Genomic DNA, 24,132 nt, shown 5'->3' with positions numbered 1-24,132 from the left:
CTGAAAGACGTGAAGGATCGGCGATGACGATTGGCACGACCTCTTCCAGAACCTCTCCCCGGAAAGGAAGTAGGAGCATCCGAACATATATGTGGATTCACTGGTACATAGCGAGCGGTCAACGCTGATGTAACGAGTCCTCACTATGCAATTGCTGGAACTTCAACAGTTCTATTAAGACTTGGACATGAGCGTCTTGTCCGACCATGGTGGCGACATCTCTGATGGCTCCGTTGAAGAGGTATCTGCCCGACCAAGGCTGACGAAAAAGATCTGTCCTGAATCTGTCTTTCCATGAAGATAAGTGCAACGGGCCCCTACGGTTGTAGGAGAAGATGTGAGCAACGGGCCGCTGTGATGTAGGAGAAGATATGAGCAAATTGATCCAGGATAATCTGAAACTGCTCCTGCAGTAAAACCATCGCCGCCCGAGTGTACGCCTGCTGAGGTGAAGTCGCATGACAGACCGACATGGGAACCGCTTCAGTTGCCGTCAGGACAAGGTTTAATGGAGCCAAAATCTTCCGAACAGATCCGTCCAGATCTTCTACCAAGAAGGGATAGTAGGCCCTCTGCTTAGACCCCAGCAACGTGATGTTGTCATCTACCGGACGGGAGGTAATCAAGGTGGAAAACCCATGGACATGAGAGGACGCCAAAATCAATCGTTGATCTTCCTGAGATTGACAAACGCCGCCAGTTGCGTGATGCAAGGACGAGGAGAAAAGGTGATGGAGCCAAAGTCTCCAGGTCTCATGTCGAAGCTGGATAATAAGTCAAATTCTGTTGATGAAGTGATGTGAGCGGATCAGTCGAAGGAAGCGTCGCACTGGGAAACAAATCTGAACCCACTGTAGGTGGTCTGCTTGAAGCAACAGTAGTGATTGTAGAAAATGTTGTTCTCGTGGAGCTAACATCCCCCGCTAAAGGAGCTGAATAAGACGATTGAAGTGCCGCACCTGGAGGGTAAGGAACCATAGACAAAGCTGGATGCCCAGGAAACAATGGCCAAGTTGAGCTAAGTGGCGCACCAGGAGTATGCGATAAACCGGCAGAGAGCGTCGCACTGGGAAGGATCTGTGCACCAGGTACAAGGGTTGAATTGTGAGTAAGCGCCGAACTGGTAGCAAGCACCGAACTGGAACCAAGCGCCGAATGGGAATCGATGCCGGACTGACAGTAAGTGTTGAGCTGGATGCAAGTACCGAACTGGCACCAAGCGCTGAACCAACAGTAAGCGTTGAGCTGGAGGTAAACGCCGAACTAGAAGCATGTGTCGAACTGGAAGTAAGCGGCGCTCTGGTAACAAATGCCAAACTACTAATAAGCGCCGAACCGGGAGGGATGGACTCTGTAGACACAGTCACCAAGCTCGAAGTAAATGGTGAACTGGAAACAGGTGGTGTCCCGTAAAGAAGAGGGATGACATACGGAATCGAAATCGGCAAACCAGTAGATATAAAAGGCTGATAGGGAAGCGCCGAACCGGTAGCGATTGCTGAAGTAGACCTAAGCGCCGAACTGAATACAAGCGGCGCACTGGCAGAAACCGTCGGACCAATCAGCGAGCAGGAGAGCGCCACACCCATAGTAAGCAGCGCTTGCGACTGAGCCCCAGCCAATCCAAAAGCCTTACCGGAAGCCACACCCCTCGAAAGACTAGAGCCTTGTGAAACTGACACTAGGGAAGCTGGACAGCCTTGCGTAGTAGAGGTAGATAATACGACTATCCTGGATGGAGAACGAATGCCAGTGGTGACCAGAATGGACGACTGGGGACGAAATAATTGTCGTAAGTTCTCGCTAAGATAAGAGTCCGACGCAACGTCCAAAAATTCTTTGTTAGGTGATGGAGTATGAGAGCGACGAACGGCAGTCTTCTTATGAAGACCGTTTAACAGAAGGACCCTCGGAGGGTCTACGACGATCTTGGTCAGCTATCCTTCTGGATGCTACCTAGCGATATTCTGAGAAGGTGTCGTCATCCAAACCAGCACGAAATTGACATCGTTTTGCCCAGTCGCATCGGCCTAAACAGTCCACGCAGAGTGAATGCGGGTCTGCAGCAGAGAAATTACTCCTGCACCTATCACAAAACTTTCGTTTTTTCTTAGCCGCACTGCAACTAGATTTGCCCATGATTGAGAAAACAGTCAAATTCCTTGAAAACACACACATGTCTAGACAGCATGGCAACAAGTAAGAGGATGACAAGGGCAGGCTGTCAAGTGATCATCGGAGCGAGCTGCACGTTTATGGAGATGATTGACAGGTGCTGCTATGGAGTGGGGCAGAGGTCAGGGGGTCAGAGGCCAGAAGGTTTGATTCAACTTAGCCTACAGCACGTGTCCACACATGGTCCTACAAGAGAGGTGCATAGCGTGAGAAAGGATAAGTTTAAAAAATTTCAACATTGCATTCCATGTGATAATGTAAAATTAATGCTCATAGACAGTTCATCCTGGGCCATGTGCCTTTAGGCCATTGTATCAGTGCGATAGAAGTCAACTGTAGATCTCAAAGCCGAACATTAGTATAAACTAACAAAACACTGACTGACTGACTGAGTTTAATGCTGCTTTTAACAATATTCCTGTATGTCAGCTTACTGAGTACGAAAACCCACAGTGAAATAGTCAAACATGGGTATGGTGGTGACAATAGCCAATAGAAACATACTTACAGTGATCAGGATTTGAAAGAATAATCATAATGTTCTGACAAACAGATGGGAATCAACCCTGCACCTGGAATTGCAGCGTCTTAAAACTGAGACATCCGTGCCCAATCACAACATGAAATCTTCAATGAATTTGCTGAGGTATTGTGAAATATGTATAACATCACTGCACAGATCCCTCCAGATAACATCACTACAAAGGACTGTGTCAACTTACAGTGTAGGTGAGCTTCCCTTCCAGGACCCACTACTTACAAATTACTTTACCAAAGTTACACCAATGTCACATAATCTATGAATAAATGTATCCTCATTGGCATTGTATAAATATGTCAAATAAGGGAAATGTGCAATGATGTGCAAATTGTGATCGAAATATGTGCTGTGTGCTCTTTGACCTTGTTGTATGATGAAATATTGACAAATAAATAAATGGATCTTAAACTCTAGACTGTTTTTCCTTGGGGGGGATTTTGTCTGGGTGGATTTTGTCCTAAGATGCACTTTGGGGTGGGGGTGGGGGTGTTGTCTGGGGGATTTCGTCCGGTTACCCTTACAGCCCTAATGACAAGTAAAGACCTCATTCTGACACAACTTTACCAAAATGGCTGATGAAGAAGTCTAGGTGGGGCCTCCCCTGCTGGACCCATTCCCTCCGGCTCCGCCATCCCTCGGTACACTTGGCTGACATCACACATGGGCGATTCGGCAACAGGTACTGCAGGAAGAACTCCTCATAGCTTGGCATATCGTCTAGGTGATCTATTGTGACCCTAACTTCATGTCTCCTCTCGGGTATGTTGTCGATGTGCTGGAGGAGGTCATTACAGATCATGGGACAGACTGATGCCATGATTTAGTACCTGGAAACAGTTGTGTCAGCAAGGTGATTGTAAGTGAGATGTAGTTTTATGTATGGCTGGCTGAAAAGATCAATAATCGGAAATATCTTTGATGAGAAGAATTATTAAAGATGACGATATGAAAACTGTGCCATCGATAATATTGTATATAAGCTATTGTGATGAATAAAGTATTTTAAAATTCACTCACACAGTACACAAAGTTAGGTCTTTATTCATGGGCTGCTTTTAAATTCTGTCAGGGCTCTGTGTGTGTGTGTGTGTGTGTGTGTGTGTGTGTGTGTGTGTGTGTGTGTGTGTGTGTGTGTGTGTGTGTGTGTGTGTGTGTGTGTGTGTGTGTGTGTGTGTGTGTGTGTGACCACTCGTCAATGAAGTGAAATATGTTCATTTGATGTTTGTGGTACTTTGGTTCAAAGATATTTCTCCAATATTTAATGACAATTCAACAATATTTAGTAAATAAATACTGATTTCTATGGTCTATGATGATTCACTTGTTATATTTTCAAAAGAAAAAGATATATGTTATATGGGTATTAACAGACAGTGCCAAAGATGATAGGCAAATATCAAGCAATCTGACTACTTTACCTGAAGAGGGAATCTTCTTTTCTTCAATATGCTCAACATATACTCGTTACCATTTATTTAAAGTATAAATACACTGAAAGAATATATTTGTGCTTCCTCAATAAACAATTGTTATGTAACTGAAACTATGGTCCTATATCCATTCCCTAATATCAACATGATCAGGAAACCCTTCAACTTAAAGATGAACCATTATTAAAACACGTTGGTGGATTTTGATTGAGATTTGTAATGCAAATAGTGATACAGTCCAATGTTCTTTGTCCAGAGGTACAGCTAAGCTGCGTATCTGCGTAAATTACGCAAATATTTACGTGAAAACTCAATTGCTATTTAGTCTATTGCGTGCAAGTACTTTTGAATTTTGTAAATACTCAATAAATGTGATCTTACATGTGTACACACGAAAATGTCAAATCTTAGTTTACGTTCCAGTGGATTGATAAAATAACTGAGGTATATTGAGAGGTTCTATTTCAGGACGTGAACTTAGCAACTTGCAGTTTTTCTTCTCATTTCTCATATTACAGATCAAATATTAATAACAAACACTAGCATTTAAACTTTATTATATTTTTAAAATTAATGCAAAAAAAGGCAAAATACCCAATTGAGTTTGAAAGAGGTGAGTACAATTTATTTGGTTACTCAAAGGAAAATTAGGATACCCAATTGAGATGATCACAAGCGAGTACATAACTCAATGACCCAAAAAGTTATCTGTACCTCAGTTGTCCCATGCCTGATCGGCTAACAATAATACTTAAACCTCTGACCTTGTCATGATTAATTATTATCATCACACATTTTAAGCCACACTCCAATAATACTTGCTGGTGTGTTGAGGTTGGACTGAATAAATGAACATAATTAGTGCATAGTATTAGGGCTGGCTAAAAAGATTGATAATCAAAAATATTTTCATATCAGTGGTTTGATTACTAACGATTATTGATATGAACATTTCGTCATCCACAGCAACTAACATAAACTATTGCGATGAAATAACTTCTTGTTTTCATAGACAACACACAAAGTTAGGTATTTATTCAATGGTCACTTTCAAATGCAAAATGCCTCCAATCACCAGTGTTGTGAATAATGTTGATTATAGTCACACTGTTTTTCATTATTGCTCAAAGCTGATCATCAAATATACACATATAAATTGTTGATCGATATTAAGGTAATATTAAGGTAAGACTTCTTGGGTGGAAGTCTTTCCAAAGAGTTTGCTTGTCATTCCGAAGACCTGAGTTCAATTCCCCACAAGGGTACAATGTGTAAAGCCCATTTATGGTGTCCCATGCCATGACATGGAATATTGCTAAAAGCTGTACAAAACCAAACTCACTTACTCATACTGAGTACATTTGATAACTGCTGTGGATTGTACATATGAGACCATGTGACTTCGCCTCATTCTCATTCTCATCCTGCTCATGATCATTCCACTGCATCTCAGAGCCAGCATGTCACTCACTTTCGATAAAACTCATATAGGTACAGACCAATAGGTAAACAAGAGCTACTTATTTAATTTGTGATATCACGTTGACTCTAACATTCTAGCCAAGCTTAAAGCTCACATTGCCGCAGAAAAGTATTAAGAATCAAAGAAGTTGCATCAAGTAACCTAAAGACAGTAAGTAAGGTGCGGAAGACAAGTGAAGTACGGTTTTTGCTGAATTGGGGTCGATATAACAGCAAAACATACCTTTTATAAATACTACATGTCCTGAACCTTGTTGTATAAGATAAATGCGTTTATATATCTTACTCTGTTCAAATGTCACGTTACAGATCGCGCCCCTTCAACACTTTATAGGTTTCTTAGGTCGCAATGGACAGCTGATCAACATGGGCGCAGCCATGTGTAAAGCTCGCAATTTATGTCACGACAGCGAAGAAAATGGAATTCCTAAAACACGAATGTAATTCAGATCATTTTCTATGCCAAATACTGTTATAATTTTAAGGTTTCGGGTATATAATATTTTTACTATTTCATATTCCTTTTCTGCGGAACTGTAGACAGGAAAGGAAGCAGCCGACGCTTTCACAACATTGCAAAATCAGAAGTGAATGACCACAAATCGCCCATATATGTGACATATGATTGTTGAAAGTTGACAAGCTACCAATGCTTTTAGTGAATCTATACATAACAACTGCTCCCACATGTGTAATGGTGGGACAGGCGAAAAAAAAGGGACAATGTTTGTCGGTGGGTGTGTCTTCAAATATGTCCAAATATTTCTTGTTGAACGGTTGATGGAAATGTAACTTGGACATTATATTTTCAATAGGTATACGCTGTTGTCGTTGCTAAATGGATGTGAAATGATGCAAATGCGCCGTTATAGCTGAACTCCGCTCACTGCTGATCTGTGTGACACTGTTTTTATCACACGGACATATCTATTTCCGTCTCGTGTTTTCAAAAAAAAACCCGTGTACATATATGATCCACAATGCTCTTGCCAGATCGTACAAAACCGGTAGTAATACCATGGAGTCACCATTGTTGTATCATATATAAACAAGATCACGTTATCGACCAGTCCGGGCTTGCTACAGAAATACATTGAGGTTAATTCAAATGAAAAAAGTCGTACATCGATCATATGGAACTTAAATTATGCTATTACATAATTGCCTTTCAGTTTATAGGCTGAAATTGTCAATTTTAGAGCATATGCTGCTAAGCTCCTTTCAGTTCAGTTCAAGGTCATAGCGTGTTGTGTAATGTTATCTGTTTTACGTACTGAGCTGTCGTGCCTTGACAGTGTTTGTGAGATGTTTGATCGTTGCTGTAGACAATGGTGAACTATCGGAATGTTTTGTAATGGGCACAATGTGGAAATTCTGCATGACACATTCTGCAACATTACCAAGTTAACCAGTAAATAGACTCTTGAACAATGGCAGCTTGCACTGGAAACTCTCAACTAGATCCTGTAATTGGTTTACTTGGTGTCATATGATCTTGTGATACTACTTGGCATGTATTTACAGACTTAAGGTGTTTCTTTTTTTGTATACTATGTTCACACAGATACATGTAATGCCATTTCCTTCCTTCAGATACCACAGGGTAGTGTTTTCTTACAATCCTGGACAAAACAGCTTTGTTAAACTGATTTGCTATTGAGTCCACCTCACAAATATGTTTGTGAGAATCAGGATAAAATTTCTAAGTTACTATTAATACTAAAGCACATTGTCAACAAACGTTCGGGAAATAAATATGGTTAACACTAGTTCATTTGCAAAGAAAAAATTATATCTTTTCTAAATTCATTGATGTCATGAATATTTTCAGATGGCCACAGGAAAAGAAGGTGAGCAGCTGTTGGTTGACTTGGAAAAACTATCCTTACAGAAGGAGGAACACACTGTGTTGAAGAAAGTAGACCCAACTTTGGATTTTCCATACTTGACTGAATTAAATACAGTAAAACATATCAAGGAGAGAAAGGTGATGTTCTTGTTGCGTGGTTTACCTGGATCAGGCAAGTCTACAATTGTTTCCAATCTTCAGTATGTTTACCCAACTTCTGTGAAGTGTTCTGCAGATGACTTTTTCCTTGTCAAAGGTCAATACAAATTTGATGCTGCACGATTACAGGAAGCTCATGGATGGTGCCAGACAAAGGCACGCTATGCCTGTGAGTCAGGTACTCCTGTTGTTATCATTGACAACACAAATGTGCTCACTGGGAAATGCAGTTCTACTTAAATTTAGCGCATCGGACAAACTACACAGCCATTACAGTAATTCAGAAAACATCTTGGCGTTTTAGTCCTGATGTACTTGCAAGGAGGAATAAGCATGGTGTCAGTGAACATATTCTAAGAGAAAAGGTTCATCAGTTTGAGAACAAGGCTCCAGTATACTATGGTTGGTTCTTGACAGAGGAATCAAGTAAATATATACGGTTCATAGCTAAACACCTGTATGAGGAGTGTCGGAAGCATTTTCCGGATTACTGCAGGTCTATTCTGGAGGTGTATCGTAAGAAATATCAGAAGCCTTCACAAGGTAATAATTTTGTTGTCATATATTAGGTAGAGAGAAAATCTGTGTACCTCAGAAAAAACAATAGTAAATCTCATTCCAAAGTCATATTTTCATATGAATCATTTTGTGTGTGTGGGGGTGTATGTGTTGTGTTCATGCTTATATATGGGAGATGTGAGTATTCTGTTAGAATGTCTCCAGCTAGAATGTGTCAGAATTTTGCTAAACTACTCACACACTTTAATAAATACCTTGATATATCAGTTACTATTTCAGAGAATGAGAAAAGCCAACTAAAGCTACACTTTCCATGGAAGTCTGATGATCTTCTGCACTGTACAGCCAAGTTCTGCAACAAAGGGAGAGCACTTGGTGCTTCAACATACCACACCAGACAGGATGTTGCAGACAATGTCGGAAAGGCCTTCAGACTTAAGGTAGTGGGCTTCACCTTCTCACAAAACACTGTAGCAGGAAGAATATGTCTGAGTGAGGAGCAACGTGCTCTCTTTGACAAACCAGAAGAGAGAGAAAGAGATGAGGTGATTGCCAGGAACAAAGCTGTGAATGCAAGGTTAGCACAAATGTCAAAATATCAAACAAGAATTAAGGATAAAATACTCTCTCCTGCAGCTGCAACATCAAAACCAGCTACCCTTCCCCACCTAAGGGGTTCGGTCGAAGCGCAGCACTTGACTGTTTGTTGTTCACAGGGTGTGCAAAACAGTCACACTATTCATGATCTGCTGGACATCTGTGACATGGAGAGTGCTGGTGAGATGGGTCATGGTGTGAAGGTGGCCGGGGGTGAGGCGGTGTATCTTGGGGAGGGGTTCTGTGTCGTCTACCTGTACAGACCAATATATGTAACAACACTCTACTCCCCATATCATGTTTAAGTATGTGTGAGCCTACTGTTACTAGGGCTGGCTATGGATTTAAATTACAGAGATGGATAATTGTAACTAAAAATCAATTATCGATATTTATCGGAGAAGTAACTTTGAGCCAAAATGCAAAAAAATGTCTGAAATAAATACATTTCATGCCACTAAATCAGTGACATGTTTATGCATGGGTTACTAACAACACAGCATCCTGAGCATAATTTAGGAGAATCATGTGATTAAAAACTTAACTTTGTAGATTAAAATGTTATTCTATCACAAAGCCTTATATATACGATATTATCGATGACACCATTTTCATATTGATAATCATGAATAATTTTTCCTATCGATGACATTTCCGAATATCAATCATTTTTAGCCAGCCCTAGCTGTTACTGTTATGAAATACTCCATGGCAGCACTGTATTTTCATATACACTAGATATAACAAGTGTCTTAAGGTCAGACAGCCATCACCATCTCTCAAAGGAACTACATGTCATTATTTTTACAATTTCACTAATTTTTTAGCATCTTTATTTTATATTTTCTGGACATATTTGCCTTTTCATCCAGCTGATGCAGGCAATTGTTTAGGTATCCAATATGAGGACATTTCATTATTATCCAGAACTAGCTGAAGTACTAGTGTTAGTCTCGATATAGAATATATGATAGTATATGAATCATTTTCAGAATTGGTAACACATATATGTTGTGGAAATATGAAAATATATTTTCTTTTATGGCTTTGGTTGGTACACTTCCCTTGGTTTCACCTCCTGTTTTCAATATTTACTTCATAAAATGACTCAGATTTCATAAATTTGGCTTTAAGACATGACTATGTTGCTTTTGCTCTGTCCCAGCTCTAGTACAATATAGAACAAACTTTAAGATAACAACTTCTTTTATTCGTGAGTGCGACGTTTCGATACAGATTCTTGTACCGTTGTCAAGCAGGAATGGAACATTAAGATGGAGGATGTATATATATACTGAATGTAACAATGTAACAGAGAAAACAACATAATTAACATAACTGGCTAGGCAGTAAGCTGATGAAGCCAGAGAGTAGACAAAGGACAGGCGTGGAAGCCAATGATGTACAAATAATAATGAGATGTTGGACTTTCTGAATCCTGTTTGACAGAACTCATTTAGTGGCACAGACTGCATGGTATGTTCTGTCGGCTGTTTCAATTTGATACGTCACCAGAGATGTCATATATTCAGATAGGTCGTCCAGGTTACATGCAATCATAAGCATCCTTTTTTAGCTGAAATTTTAAATCTTCATCTAGACTTACGTATGGCTGGTAAAGTTACTGTATTTTACTGGATTCCTAGCCACTCTGGCATAAGAGGTTTCCAACACTAAAATGCCTTACACTGACCTTATACCTGCAATCTGCCAGTATGTAACAGATCAGTGGCAGCAGAGTTGGAATGACCAAGTGACAAATAAGCTTCATTCCATTAAACCAAACATAGGAGAGAATCCATTAACTGGACTTGCCCATCAAGATGAAGTGGTAATATGGAGATGTTGTATAGGACAGAGTTACCATGCACATTTGTTTTTATTGAAAGGAGAAGATCCACCTAAATGCATCCCATGCCATAGATCAATTAGTATTAATCAGATTTTACTTGAATGTGCTGATTTTGCTGATATCAGACACTGTTTTATGGTGATGTTCCAAACTTATCTCAGCTTTGTAAAACAGTTTCGAACCAGACGATTTTAGCATATTTAAAAGAAATAGAACTATTCAACAAGGTATACATTTTTATCTCAAACGTAAGTTTTTACCCATAAATGTGATATTTCATTGAAATTTTAGTGATTTTCATCATCACTTACAGTCTGACATACTGTAAAACAAAAAGCATCTCTTGTCGTAAATAGCTTAAAAATTGCTTTTGCAGCATAAAGCAATATTTACTCACTCACTCAATCAGGGAGGTTTTCTTTAACCAGATTGATTACCCTGTCAATAATGTTTTGGTCTTTGGAACCGTTGTTTTGCTCATTTTCCTGGATCAAGTTCAGGTATTTGTTTTGTTTCCTAATAAGGATAGGGTAGGCATTTGCTTTGTTCGCTCTGTCACTTGGTTTGTGTGTAACCCTCCATTTTCACAGTTGGCCCTCCTTTGCTTGGACCGCCTTCATGGTGTAGTGGTTAGAGCGTCCGCCCGGAGAGCGGAAGGTCGCGGGTTTGATCCCCGACAGCGTCATACCAAAAGACGTTAAATTATGGTACTTGTTGGTCCCCGCCTGGCGCTCGGCATTAATGGGTACAACAAGGACTGGTTGGCTCGGAGTCAGTATAATGTGTCTGAGTGGGGTATTCATGCTTCACTGTGGCATGGTATCTCAGTGGGCTAGCACTATAAAACCAGCTTAAGTCTGGGCTAGTACAAGCAGCCGCACATACGCCTACACACGCATGCACGTCCTCATATGAGCGAAATATTCTCAAGTACGACGTTAAACCCAATTTCACCTCACATCACCTCACCTTTGCTTGACTTTTCCAAATTATATTAATAAGCCAGACAAGGTTTGCATTGTGTACTTTTTATTTACATTTCAATGTTATGAAAAGTAAAATACCTTGAACTCAAACATATTTATTTTAGCCTTTACATGTTTGATATCAAACAAGCTTCAGTTAATTGATTAAGTAGTGAGTGTTCTGGTGCAAACAGAAATTGTTACAAGGATGTAAGGACTGACATGATGAATCATACGTTTTATTGCAGATAGTCTAATCACTCAGGGAAATGAAGCCATGCTTTCTGCTGAATAATAATATACTAGTATCATATGATATACAATGTCATAATAACTTGCCAATTAATCAAGACTCCTGTCACTGAGCAAGGTTCAGATCTCATGACATGGCTGTATTTGAAGATTTTATGGGTGGTTCAGAGGTATATTCAGGTATTTGTCAACTAACATTTAACAGCCTGTATTGAACAAACCAGAAGTATGAATTACTGTTAGTTCAATATCAGTAAGTATGTAAACCATGCTGATTTTGAGGGTCCCTTGTTCACTATGCACAGAATTGACTAGGTAGAGGAGGGAATAACCCTACACCTTCAAAACTTTTCCTGGGATTCTGCAGCCCTTGCTGATGTACTAATTGAATATGGGACCTTATATATAACTTTTAGCAGAGTTGTGACAACGATGGATTGACTGTCATGTGCCCTTTGGAACACTGCATTGTGATCTCATCCACTCCTGTGCTGGATTAATTATCTCCAGCGGTGGGCTGTCATACCTTCATCAGTATTCAGGAAGAAGTTTCAACTTTACTAGGTACTGCATTATACTGTCCACTCACTATGTAATTCACTGTTGACATTCTATATGATTTCATTTATCACTGATGTGTAACCATTCAGGAGCAGCTATTCTTGAGAAATTTGTTGACAAAAAGCAATAGAAAAACTTCTGTGAAGTATGTATTTGTTTTTATATCATGTTTGTTTACAAAACAAAGTTTGAGTGCTCTGTAGGATATAGATATTATTTTAGAATTGATCACATTTCATATTTTTACAGTAAAATATGGTTTTCATAGATTTACAAATGCCTGTTTACAAGAAATGATTATTTATGGATAGTGTTGATTTAGTGCATCAAAAGCTATAAAAATCCATTACTCCTTTTAAAATGTATTTTAATTTTTAACAATGTACACATACATGTGAGGTGGTTCAGTATTACCCCACTTTTAGCAATATTCCTACAATATTACTGTGGCTGAAACAGTCATCATACATGTTACTGATGTAAGGAGACTATGAGGCAGCCACAGAACCTGTTTGGGGCTGTGGGGTAGCCTAGTGGTTAAAGCGTTGGCTCGTTTCGTCCTGGGTTTGAATTCCCACATGGGTACAATGTGTCAAGCCCATTTCTGTTGTCCCCCACCATGGAATATTGCTAAAAGTGGCGCAAAACCATACTCACTCACTCTTTACTGACATGGAACTGAAAAGAAAGTATGTCAAGAAGTAGTTTCAACTAGGTATCATAGGCAGTTTCCTCCAATGCACAGGGGTTCGAATCACTGTTTTGACAATAATTTTTTAAATTAAAAATCTAGATTTTTTGCAACCGTATAATGTTTTTATATGTTATGATTAACTTATATTTCAAATTTGAACGAAATCGGTGAAGAAATGGATTTTAAATTTTAAATATAAGTTACTCATAACATATTAAAACAATATACAGTTGCAAAAATCTAGATTTTTATTTTTAAAAATTATTGTCAAGACATTGATTCGAACCCCTGTGCTCCAATGTATAAGATGAATACTGAAATTTGATGCCTTATAACCGAGTAATGTATTTGTATTTCCCAGATGTTTTGTGGAAATTGAAATGTTTTCCTTTCATTGAAAAGAGCTTTACCTCAAAAGGTGTGTTTGAGCCTTGTAACTTGATTAATAGCACCTATGATTGTATGTTGCAGCGTTATAAAGGACATGTGTGGATGACTTAATATGAATGTGTCAGTCATTCCAAACATTTTGCCGTTTCTCTAAAATGTTTTGTTCATTTAAATGATCCTCCATAATAAATGTTTAAGATATTAAATATTTTACACACATAATAGTAATAGACTTGCTACCTTTCACCATTTTTAATACTTCTACATTATCTTATTATCCCCTGCAACGCGTTTTGCGGGGGGTATTAAAATGGACTCCGGCCGTCCGTCTGTCCGTCCGTCCGGCCGTGCACATTTGTCTTTTCCAGAGCAGAACTCTAAAACAGTTCAATATTTCTTCACCAAACTTGGCACATGCATGGATCTGGTGGTGTACTGGTGCCTTTTGGTAGTTTTGGAATTCTGAATTAAATATTTTTGGCGTTTCCATGGCAACAAGTTCGACTTAGACTGAAATTGGTGGTAGTGCTCTTTTCCAGAGCAGAACTCTAAAACCGTTCAATATTTCTTCACCAAACTTGGCACATAGATAGATCTGGTGGTGTACTGGTGCCTTTTGGTAGTTTTGGAATTCTGAATAAAATATTTTTGGCGTTTCCATGGCAACAAGTTCGACTTAGACTGAAATTGGTGGTAGTGCTCTTTTCCAGAGCAGAACTCTAAAACCGTTCAATATTTCTTCACCAAACTTGGCACATAGATAGATCTGGTGGTGTACTGGTGCCTTTTGGTAGTTTTGGATTTCTGAATAAAATATTTTTGACGTTTCCATGGCAACAAATTTGTCTTAGACTGAAATTGGTGATAGTGCTCCTTTCGGGAGCAGAACTTTAAAAACCTTTCAATACTCTCCTTCCACTTTTCTATATACACACCTAAATATTTGACATAATCATAACTCGTAGACATAATCATGAAGAGTATTTTGCCATTGCGGGGGATATTGATGACTTTGTCTTCATGTTATTTTGGGGTGGCTTAGCCTAGTGGTTTAAAGCCTTTAGTTCTCATCCAATGAAGACCGGTTCGATTCCCCACATGGGCACAATGTGTTAAGCCCATTTCTGGTGTCCCCCGCCGTGATATTGCTGGAATATTGCTAAAAGCGGCGTAAAACTAAACTCAGTCAGTCAGTCAGTCATGTTATTTTTGTATCTTTATTGACTAACCAAGTTATGGACTAGTTAAATTTAGCTTGTTGTGTTTTCCAGGTATTAGAGAGGAATTCCAGAATATCTTCCAAACAGCATCAGAGAAAACTAACCGTATTTCCAGGTCCTGCTCTGTTATGCTAAACATGCTAATGGATGAGTTGTTTCTGGGCCTATTTAAACATATCAAATGATCTTTTCCTTTTTCATGTTATTTACTAGTACCTGATTCAAATTATAAAACATTTTACCATTTTGGGTAGAAAATATCTTTGCTTTGTTGTTCGGCTTTTCATAAGTGCAGTGTTTGCTAACATGATTAATCTGTGATGAAAGAGTTGAATGTGTTTGTGCTACATTAGTGTGAGTAGCAGTGAAGAGGGCTTGTAACCTGTATCTTTATCTATGCTAAACCTTATTCATGTTAATGGTTTTATGTATCTTTACAACCTATTTAATAGTGTGTTATTTTAACAAGGTTTTCCTTTCAGTGCCTTCTGTGATATGAATATGCATAAATGAACTGTTATTGGAATTAAAAATGCTTTGTTAACATGTTTCTCAGTGTTATTCACCTTTGTGTAACCGATCCACAGATCATTTTGGACCAGTGGTTATGGAAAATGTTGAAATTTTGGTATAAAGCATCTACCTTCCCTTGTTCATAAGACAGCTACAGTCTGTATGGATTGTTACTTGTCTCAGACTAACAGACTAGAGCCCTGTCTGTACAGTGAGGTAGCCAGCTGTAGCAAATTAGCTTTAAGGGTATCCAGGCCAGGTAAATGGCAAGTCAGTGTAACTGCGCTAAATAGAGAAGTGTTTCTTGTATTGTGGGAGTGTTACTCACAAACCTTTAAGTATAGGTCCAGTGTCATAGTCTGCATTGAAAAGTATGCATACACCGACAGTATTGTATTTCATTTTGCTTTCTCTTTCCTGCTGTCTCCACTTGACCCATTTCTCCTCTCCATAGCCCTAAATACAGTCTAGCCATCCTCTCCCAAGATATTGCTCAAATTATGTTCATGTGTCATTTAAAAAATACAAACACCACACAGATAAAACATTACTCACTTTGAAAACCTTTATTACCGGTATACAGACATAGCTTACGTAGATACAGTTTGACATTTTGAAGGGACTTGTTTCTCATGGGTAATGTTTTATATATATTATTATTGATAGGCATCAACAGCAATGTTTACTGACAGAATAACTCTGAGAGTCATGAGAATCTTAATAATGTTACACTTACTCATACACTAATACATTTAGAGCCCTTTATTTTAACCCTGGGGAAGTTTTATTGTCAAAACAAATGTAAGAAAATAGAGTGTATAACTGGGCAGATAAAATTGGATAGTAAATAACTTGTTCTCTTCAAGTTTCACAATAGGAGACAGCACAGAAACTGCCACTACATTTTAACACTTGCCATTATCCTTTTTGAACAGGGACACCAACAGAAACATCAACTCGGACTAGACTCGCTGCATTCCCTTTGACAACTTTATATCGTTTTTTAAAAACATTGAATTATAGAATCATTATATAAATCAATAAATCGTTTATGGTTTGCGAAAAGCTATCGTTCTGTTCAATATTTAAATACAATCCCTGTGTATACTATTGTAGATAAGAATGTAATCATAATGATATATGGAGGATGCATGTCCTTTCAACGAAAATGTCTTTTCTTCAAATTCGACCATACCGGAATTACCTATGTCCTGCTCGTCTACCAGAAGCCGCCACGGAACATGTTGGCAAGGTTCTGACCAAGTTGTGCCATTCGACGGTTAAAGGCGGCCATCTCTGCCTGAAATCTCTGCATATTGAGCCGCATTACTCTGCCCATATGTTGACCGTTCACGAAGTTTGCGTTGGAGACGAAGCTGTTGCTGCCACATGTACAGTGTGTAGTGAACCCGTTGCTGTTTACGCTCATCCCCTGTCCATTAGGACAACAGAAGACTTGGTTGTTCATGTAACTGCGACTATAGGTGTGTCGGCAGGCTTGACCCATCAGGCATGGTGGTGCAGGTTCATAACCTGCGGGAACAATCATACAAGCTGAACATAGAGAATTTTCTGGGTTTCATCTTTTTGTTTGTTTATTACAACGTTTCATGGCTTGTTCTGGCCCCATCATCAGGTTGAACTAAACTTAAGTTCATCAAATAGCATCTTCTAAAATGCCAATCAAGCATCTGAATCATACAAGCTGGTAACTGTATGAAAGGGTCCAAGTAATACGTAATATGAAAAAAACCCAACTGAACGTTGGTAACTGGCAGTCTATCACATGGTTTGTGTCATTATGTCACTCTTCATGCTGGTAACCTACGAGAACGACTCCTGCAACTCATGCAAGATCACGTATATATAATACTGTGAAGGCTTGTAAGCAAGAAGAACGATCCATGCTACATCACATTATATCACTCATAAAACTCTTCTTGCTGGGAACCTGCGGGAACGATCATGCATTGATGCAATATCACGCATATAATACATCAAAGGTAGGTAACCGGCAGGGAGAATCAATGCACACATCATATTATCACCACCACCTTGTCCTGAAAGTTTATTAAATGACCGCAAAAAGCTGTATCCGCCCCTGAAGCTTTAGTTATGGCCAATGCAGTATATCAGATTATCACATACAGAGCACCGTGAAACTACGCAATGATCTTTTTCCAATCATGTCACATCGTATAAACTGACAAAAAAAACCATACCGACTCAACTTCTGCTCAACCTTGTCACTGAAATGTGCAGGTTAGTTTCAGCGGCAGTTGTTATCATGGGTTATATCACACTTGTCCTTATTATGACGTTTGTCCTAATTAATGTGCATAAGTAAATGCACATGTGAAAAAAAAACCATTCTCATGCATGTGCAGCTTCCAAATATGATTTGTCATGTTGAGAGAATGACTGGACACAGCTGTACTCAGAATACACGCCACACCCTTGTTTTACAACAGCACTTGGCATTTCCTGGAATACATAATATTCTCGTGATGTCATTCCGTTGTTCTAAGTGAATGGTTTTACTTCGCTTTTAGCAATATCTCATCAACAACACGGCGGAGGACACCAGAAGTCAGCTTCTGACACTACATCCATGTGGGGAATCGAACCCGTGTCTCCGGCAAGACGAGCGAACGCTTCCACCACCTGGCTACCTGACCGCCCCTTTTGTTATTATTGTGAAGCCTGCCAGCAATGATCCATTCTGAACAGCTAAACACCCCAGCAATATAATTTCCTTTAGCCTTTGTAAACATCAACATTAGGCAACCTTGAGGCCTGCGCGCATTGCAACAAAGGGTAATAAATAGTGTTTTGCATTAAAAAATTATTGTCATCTTTTGACTATTGTACCTCATTGTCAGTTATGTTTTGTGACCTGTTGACACAGTTCAATATGACATTGCGTGCGTCGTATGTATCTGTATTATGTAAACATTGGAGATGCTTGAACAAATTATTGCTAGAGAAAACAAAAATAATAAAAGACATTTTCGCAGACCTGCGCTTTTCGCTTGTTTCAGTTGTCGTAAGCTCCAAGCCTTTGTCCTATAATAATTATAGGCTTCTATTCCGTAAAATGCAAGTTTGTCATTGTTTTATTCAGAAGGTTTAATTGTATCTTGCTATTGTATACAGCACTCAAGATTGGTTCAGTTTCATACAGACTTTGTAACAAATATAGACAATACATCTCTTGCAAGTCTACAATCGTCGGCCAATGTGTCACAAGTAGCGATTAAAGCCTTAGGAATTTGAATTTTTTTATCAAAAAAGGAGATAGTTTGTAGTTTATAGACACGAGGGCATTCATCATTCTGAATAAAACGCAACGGTTTCTTACTTGCCAGGTACTCCATTATAAAGCGATTAGTGACTCAGTAATTAGCCGCCCCACCCAAGTTAAGTTTGTAGCTGTGTGATAGGACTTGTGATAAGTTTTTGTACACGTTGCCCTCTGAACCGTGACACACGTCTACACATATGGCGGTCATGTTTATTCAAATCGGAATGTACATCCGTTTACAAGATGAACTTTACCTGACATTCTGCGAATATGTGACACATTTAAAACAGTGTACGTTACATGCCCTGACAGTCTGGTGTACCACGCAAGACAAGCCATACTTAATGGGCCATGAGCTTCACAGAAACTACGTAATTGTCACCCTATGACGACGTTCCTAAGTTTTTTTTATGACGTAAAGACGTTTCTCAACTAAGAGTGAGTGAGTTTAGCTTTACGTCGCTGTTAGCAATATTCCAGCAATATCGGCGGGCGACACCAGAAATGGGCTTCACACAATGTACCCATGTGGGGAATCGCACCCGGGTCTTTCTCGTGACGAGCGAACGCTTTAACCACTAGACTACCCCACCGCCCTCTCAACTAAGGGAAGGTCGATGGTTAAATAACCGGTCTCATCAACCAACGTTAAAAGGTGGTACTTATTGTTACCTGGCTCGGCATTAAGGGGATAAATCAAGGTCTGTTCAGCTCGGAATAGTGTAGGGAATCCCTGTTGAACTGCGTGTAAGTCATGAAACCTGACAAAACGTTGGTTGCAGGTGTCAGAGTCTTACATGTGTAATTATGTGAATATTACCTTGTGTGACAACTGTGAATACAGGTGTGGCCACATGTAACTTACCGTGTTTAACGACTATGCATGCAAGTCTACTGACTTATATTTACCTGGTGTAACGACTATTTCTACAGATATGACGTCATATATCTTACCTGATGTAATGACTACAGGTGTGACGGCGTACATCTTACCTGGTGTGACGGTGGACATCTTACCTGGTGTGACGACTATTTCTACAGGTGTGACGGCGTACATCTTACCTGGTGTGACGACTATTTCTACAGGTGTGACATCGTACCTGTAGCGACGACTATTTCTACAGGTGTGATGGCGGCGTACGATCTTACTACAGGTGTGATGGCGGACTATCGTACCTGGTATGACGAGGTGTGACGGCGTACATCTTACCGGGTGTGACGACTATTTCTACAGGTGTGACGGCGTACATCTTACCTGGTGTGACGGCGTACATCTTACCTGGTGTGACGACTATTTCTACAGGTGTGATGGCGTTCATCTTACCTGGTGTGACGGCGTATTTCTTACAGGTGTGACGGCGACATCGTACCAGGTGTGACGACGGATTTCTTACCAGGTGTGATGGCGGACATCGTACCTGGTGTGACGACTGCGTGGGCAGGCGTCAAGGCATCTAGGAGGAGAAGACTCGTACTGAGCAGAAGGAACATCTGAAACACAATGACCACATTACAGGTGAGGTCATCAGTGTTGAACACCCTTCTCTCTCCAGAGACCTAACCAATATCCATTCTAGTACTGCTACAAATATATACATGAGTGAATATAGTTCCATGCCGCAGTCAGCAAGATCAAGTAATGGAGTTGGAAGACACCCAGTCAACAGGATCTCATATCGCAACCACCCGACACCATCAGTCGACTCTGAAGACAGTTATGGAGATGGAAGACACCCAGTCAACAAGATCTCATATCGCAACCATCCGAGACCCATAAGTCGGCTCTGAAGACAGTTATGTATGGAGTTGTGAGACACCCAGTCAACAACAAGATCTCATATCGCAACCATCCGAGACCCATTAGTCGACTCTGAAGTCAGTTATGGAGTTGTGAGACACCCAGTCAACAAGATCTTATATCGCAACCACCGAGACCCATTAGTCGACTCTGAAGTCAGTTATGGAGATGGAACACACCCAGTCAACAAGATCTCATATCGCAACCATCCGAGACCCATTAGTCGACTCTGAAGTCAGGTATGGAGTTGTGAGACACCCAGTCAACAAGATCTTACATCGCAACCATCCGAGACCCATTAAGTCAGCTCTGAAGTCAGGTATGGAGTTGTGAGACACCCAGTCAACAAGATCTTACATCGCAACCATCCGAGACCCATAAGTCGACTCTGAAGTCAGTTATGGAGTTGTGAGACACCCAGTCAACAAGATCTTACATCGCAACCATCCGAGACCCATTAGTCGACTCTGAAGACAGTTATGGAGTTGTGAGACACCCAGTCAACAAGATCTTTACATCGCAACCATCCGAGACCCATTAGTCGACTCTGAAGACAGTTATGGAGTCAGACACCCAGTCAACAAGATTTCATAACGCAAGTATGGTTATGGAGTTGTGAGACACTCCAGTTGGAAGACACCCAGTCAACAAGATCTTACATCGCAACCATCCGAGACCCATTAGTCGACTCTGAAGACAGTTATGGAGTTGTGAGACACCCAGTCAACAAGATCTTACATCGCAACCATCCGAGACCCATAAGTCGACTCTGAAGATCAGTTATGGAGTTGGACTCTGAGACACCCAGTCAACAAGATCTACATCGCAACCATCCGAGACCATCCGAGTCGACTCTGAAGACAGTTATGGAGTTGTGAGACACCCAGTCAACAAGATCTTACATCGCAACCATCGCAATTAGTCATCTGAAGACAGTTAGGACCCAGTCAACAGGATCTTACTCGCAACCATCCGAGACCCATTAGTCGACTCTGATGGAGATGGAGACACACCCAGTCAACAAGATCTCACATAACAACCACCTGGGACCCAGCTTGAAGTCAGGTTAGCGGTCAGATGACACAATCACAAGATCAACCTTTTCAAAACCTTTTCTCAATAGCCTTATGTATTACAACAAATCTTACCTTCTAGTATTCCTATTGTCTGTTCGCGATGTTTGAAGGGTTCAAAATATGACGTCGGATAGTCTCATTATTTCCAGTTATCAGAGTTATGGTCCTGTTTGATTCAGAGCGCCGTTATGATGGATTGTGTCAATCTGCCAAGCATATGTGCAACCCTGACACGATACGTCAGCAACAACTACACCCACTTCATCAGGAATGTACAACATCAGACATGCCCTTGTGGAGAAGCCAAGGGATAGAGACCTCCCGAAACAACTCCCCTTACAGAAGGAATCCATTTGTCTCTAGAATTACTCCACGACTCCGGAAGCAAATAAATAATAACCCTAAAATATTCATCCAAATTCAACCATCAAGTCATTTTCATACATAGGTAGATATTACTTATGTACTAGCCCCAAGGCATGCGCATAGCAATGTCGGGGGTTATTGTCTCAATGCCTGCTTGTACACATCACACCCGTCAAGGTGTACTGGACTACAGGCATGCGCAGTGACAGATGGATGTACTTGGTGTGTTTGAAACATATGCGTATAAACTAATCACAAAATCATCAGGATATTTTACCATGTAATGAAAGTTACGAACAGTTTTCATCAAATGATTACGATGACATAAGTCTCATATCTCTTTGTCGCATACTTGACTTTACTGATGATTTATTAGCCCATACTGCTTGAAAAACAATCAGCTAAAGTTCGGTTGGGAAAACTGAGGGTACAAAAGAAGGAGCATATACACATGTATGTCTTTATGGCATCTGAAGGGTTAACCCCCGTTTCATCTCATCTCGACAACATGTCGACTCTAGCTGTTTACTTACATCTTATATTTAAAATATTTTCAGTTCCATGCACCACACAATATACACCAACATCTTCGACCTTCAAAACCCCCATGTGCACATACCTTTTCCTGACGACCGTTGTCAACGTCTGTCTGCAATGATGAATAGAGCTGTACAAGGGCGGTGCTCGGAAGAGCCGCCGGGCTCTGCTGGCGAACATGTGCCTCACTTCCAGGCACGGTACATCGCATAGCAAGATCGGATGATGATCCGCATTTTTTTAACCTGTTTTAATCAATCTTGTAATGATAACGGAACGAAAATAGGTAAAACGTTACAATTTCTAAGCATGTGATGTCTGAAAACCGCCATCCGTATTGGTAAATGTTTTTCGGGTAGTACCAATTTAACGAAGGATATTGTGATTGTGTAAGTTAAAAATGTCCTATTTGCTCTACCAGGGCCCTACAATAACAGGGGACGAGATTTTCATTTGATAAAAATATTCGCTTCAGTTTAGAAAGAAACATACGCATACCTATGTACATAAAACTGATGTGCAAAGAAAGTACACAGGTTGTGTTTCTTCCAATAAGATAAAAATAACAAAACCTTTTGATGAAACGGAAAATGTATGTTGAAGCACACTGCAATACACGTGTTTTATCAGCAAAATGACATTGTAACACTAAACAGCGATGTAGTGATGACCACTGCAGACGGTTCCTACGATGCTGGAAGGTCAAGGCCATTCCACGCAGCGGTCGGTAGGCCCATACATGCCAGCAGGACGAAGTCGTCTTGTCACTGTGAATCGGCTTACGCGATGACCCAATGATGTGGCTGCTGATGACGTCACCGTCAACATCCAGTTGCGTAGGTGAATAACCCGCAGATAGCGATCCTCTTGGGGTGTTGTGACTCTGGAACGCCCATCTGGGTCGATCACATGTCTGGCCTGTCGTACTGAAACGGTTAAACAGCCGAATTATGGTTTGTCTTGTGCAACCCAATGTCCTTGCAATATCGCTGTTGAAAGCACCCATTTGTGTCATTCCTTTGGCATGTTCTCGTTGCGCCTACGTCAATCTTGGCATTTCCTCATGAGATTTCTGTCAAGTGATTGTTTAGTCTTCACGACAAACAGGTTTTATACTCTCTGTCAGAAAAGTGCTGGTGCATGGGACAATAATCACAATTTTGCAAACATTCGTGCAAAACACGCATAATGTTTTTGGTTGCATTTTGGCAAATGAAACATGATGGTTGCGTTCTATACAATCAATGTTTTTCAATAATTTTATTAGTTAGAACGCATATTTGGGATTGCAGCAACAATTACACCTGTGTACGTTCTTTTGCTCGTCAGTTTAGTTGACACCATCTCTATATGTAACGCATGTTATATTTGGGATTATACTCTCTCAGCAACGTACACATTCCAGTACCTTTGTTGGTACCATCTGGGATTCGAACCCACACCCTCAGAGTCAGACACCTAATCGCCAGCACACAAAAGTCAGCAATCTAACCCACTCAGCCATCCCAGCTTCCACGTGGGTTAGATGGCTAACTGAGGTGGGGACACAATAAACCAAAGTGTGTAGGGACACAATAAAGTGAGGTGTAAAGACAGAATAATGCTAGATCTAGGGACACAATAAACTGAGGCGTAGCTATACAATAATGCAAGGTCTAGGGACACAATAAACCAAGGTGTAGGGACACAATAAAGTGAGGTGTAGGGACACAATAAACCAAGGCGTAGGGACAAAATAAACTGAGGCGAAGGAATACAGTAATGCAAAAGCAGTTCTAGGGACACAATAAAGTGAGGCGTGTGAGGCGTAGGGACACAGTAAAGTGAGATGTAGGGACACAATAAAGTGAGG

At 40.2% G+C, this 24,132-nt stretch overlaps 3 protein-coding genes across 3 annotated transcripts in view; 1 reads left to right on the top strand and 2 right to left on the bottom strand.

Annotated features, from left to right (window-relative positions):
* The window catches only part of LOC124264624 (2-oxoglutarate and iron-dependent oxygenase JMJD4-like), a 28,835-nt gene extending 22,836 nt beyond the window's left edge, over window positions 1-5,999 (bottom strand). Inside the window, exons 1-2 of the mRNA XM_046699367.1 lie at window positions 5,915-5,999; window positions 3,281-3,543 (exon numbers count right to left, since the gene is read on the bottom strand). Coding sequence (XP_046555323.1) covers window positions 3,281-3,533 — 253 coding nt within the window. The 5' untranslated portion in view covers window positions 3,534-3,543; window positions 5,915-5,999. The remainder of the gene's footprint in view (window positions 1-3,280; window positions 3,544-5,914) is intronic.
* A 736-nt stretch (window positions 6,000-6,735) lies between these two features.
* On the top strand, window positions 6,736-9,997 carry LOC124264566 (2',3'-cyclic-nucleotide 3'-phosphodiesterase-like). The gene is given in 4 exon segments (XM_046699320.1): window positions 6,736-7,094; window positions 7,460-7,853; window positions 7,856-8,179; window positions 8,435-9,997. Coding segments are annotated over 4 exon segments (1,377 nt in total). The 5' UTR covers window positions 6,736-7,058; the 3' UTR covers window positions 9,058-9,997.
* A 5,753-nt stretch (window positions 9,998-15,750) lies between these two features.
* Window positions 15,751-22,491, bottom strand: LOC124264612. Its single transcript, XM_046699361.1, has 4 exons — window positions 22,363-22,491; window positions 19,898-19,994; window positions 19,566-19,586; window positions 15,751-16,732 (listed from the first exon to the last, which is right to left on the bottom strand). Exons 1-4 carry the CDS (start codon window positions 22,489-22,491, stop codon window positions 16,419-16,421), a joined length of 561 nt encoding a protein of 186 aa, XP_046555317.1. The 3' UTR covers window positions 15,751-16,418.
* Window positions 22,492-24,132: the final 1,641 nt, after the last annotated feature.

This window comes from Haliotis rubra, unplaced genomic scaffold, assembly GCF_003918875.1.
Source record: "Haliotis rubra isolate DU_JTF1 unplaced genomic scaffold, ASM391887v1 Scf1207, whole genome shotgun sequence".
Lineage (NCBI taxonomy): Eukaryota > Metazoa > Mollusca > Gastropoda > Lepetellida > Haliotidae > Haliotis > Haliotis rubra.
The sequence above is the reverse complement of the archived record's forward strand: the minus strand, read 5'-3'. Positions and strand labels throughout refer to the sequence as shown.

Excerpts from the sequence above, each read along its gene's own strand:
- LOC124264612 (XM_046699361.1), bottom strand. The coding sequence starts at position 22,491 with ATGCGATGTACCGTGCCTGGAAGTGAGGCACATGTTCGCCAGCAGAGC. Across the intron at positions 19,995-22,362 it reads ACAACGGTCGTCAGGAAAAG|ATGTTCCTTCTGCTCAGTAC; the intron begins GTATGTGCACAT and ends ATTGTGTTTCAG. Across the intron at positions 16,733-19,565 it reads AGAAATAGTCGTCACACCAG|GTTATGAACCTGCACCACCA; the intron begins GTAAGATGTACG and ends TTGTTCCCGCAG.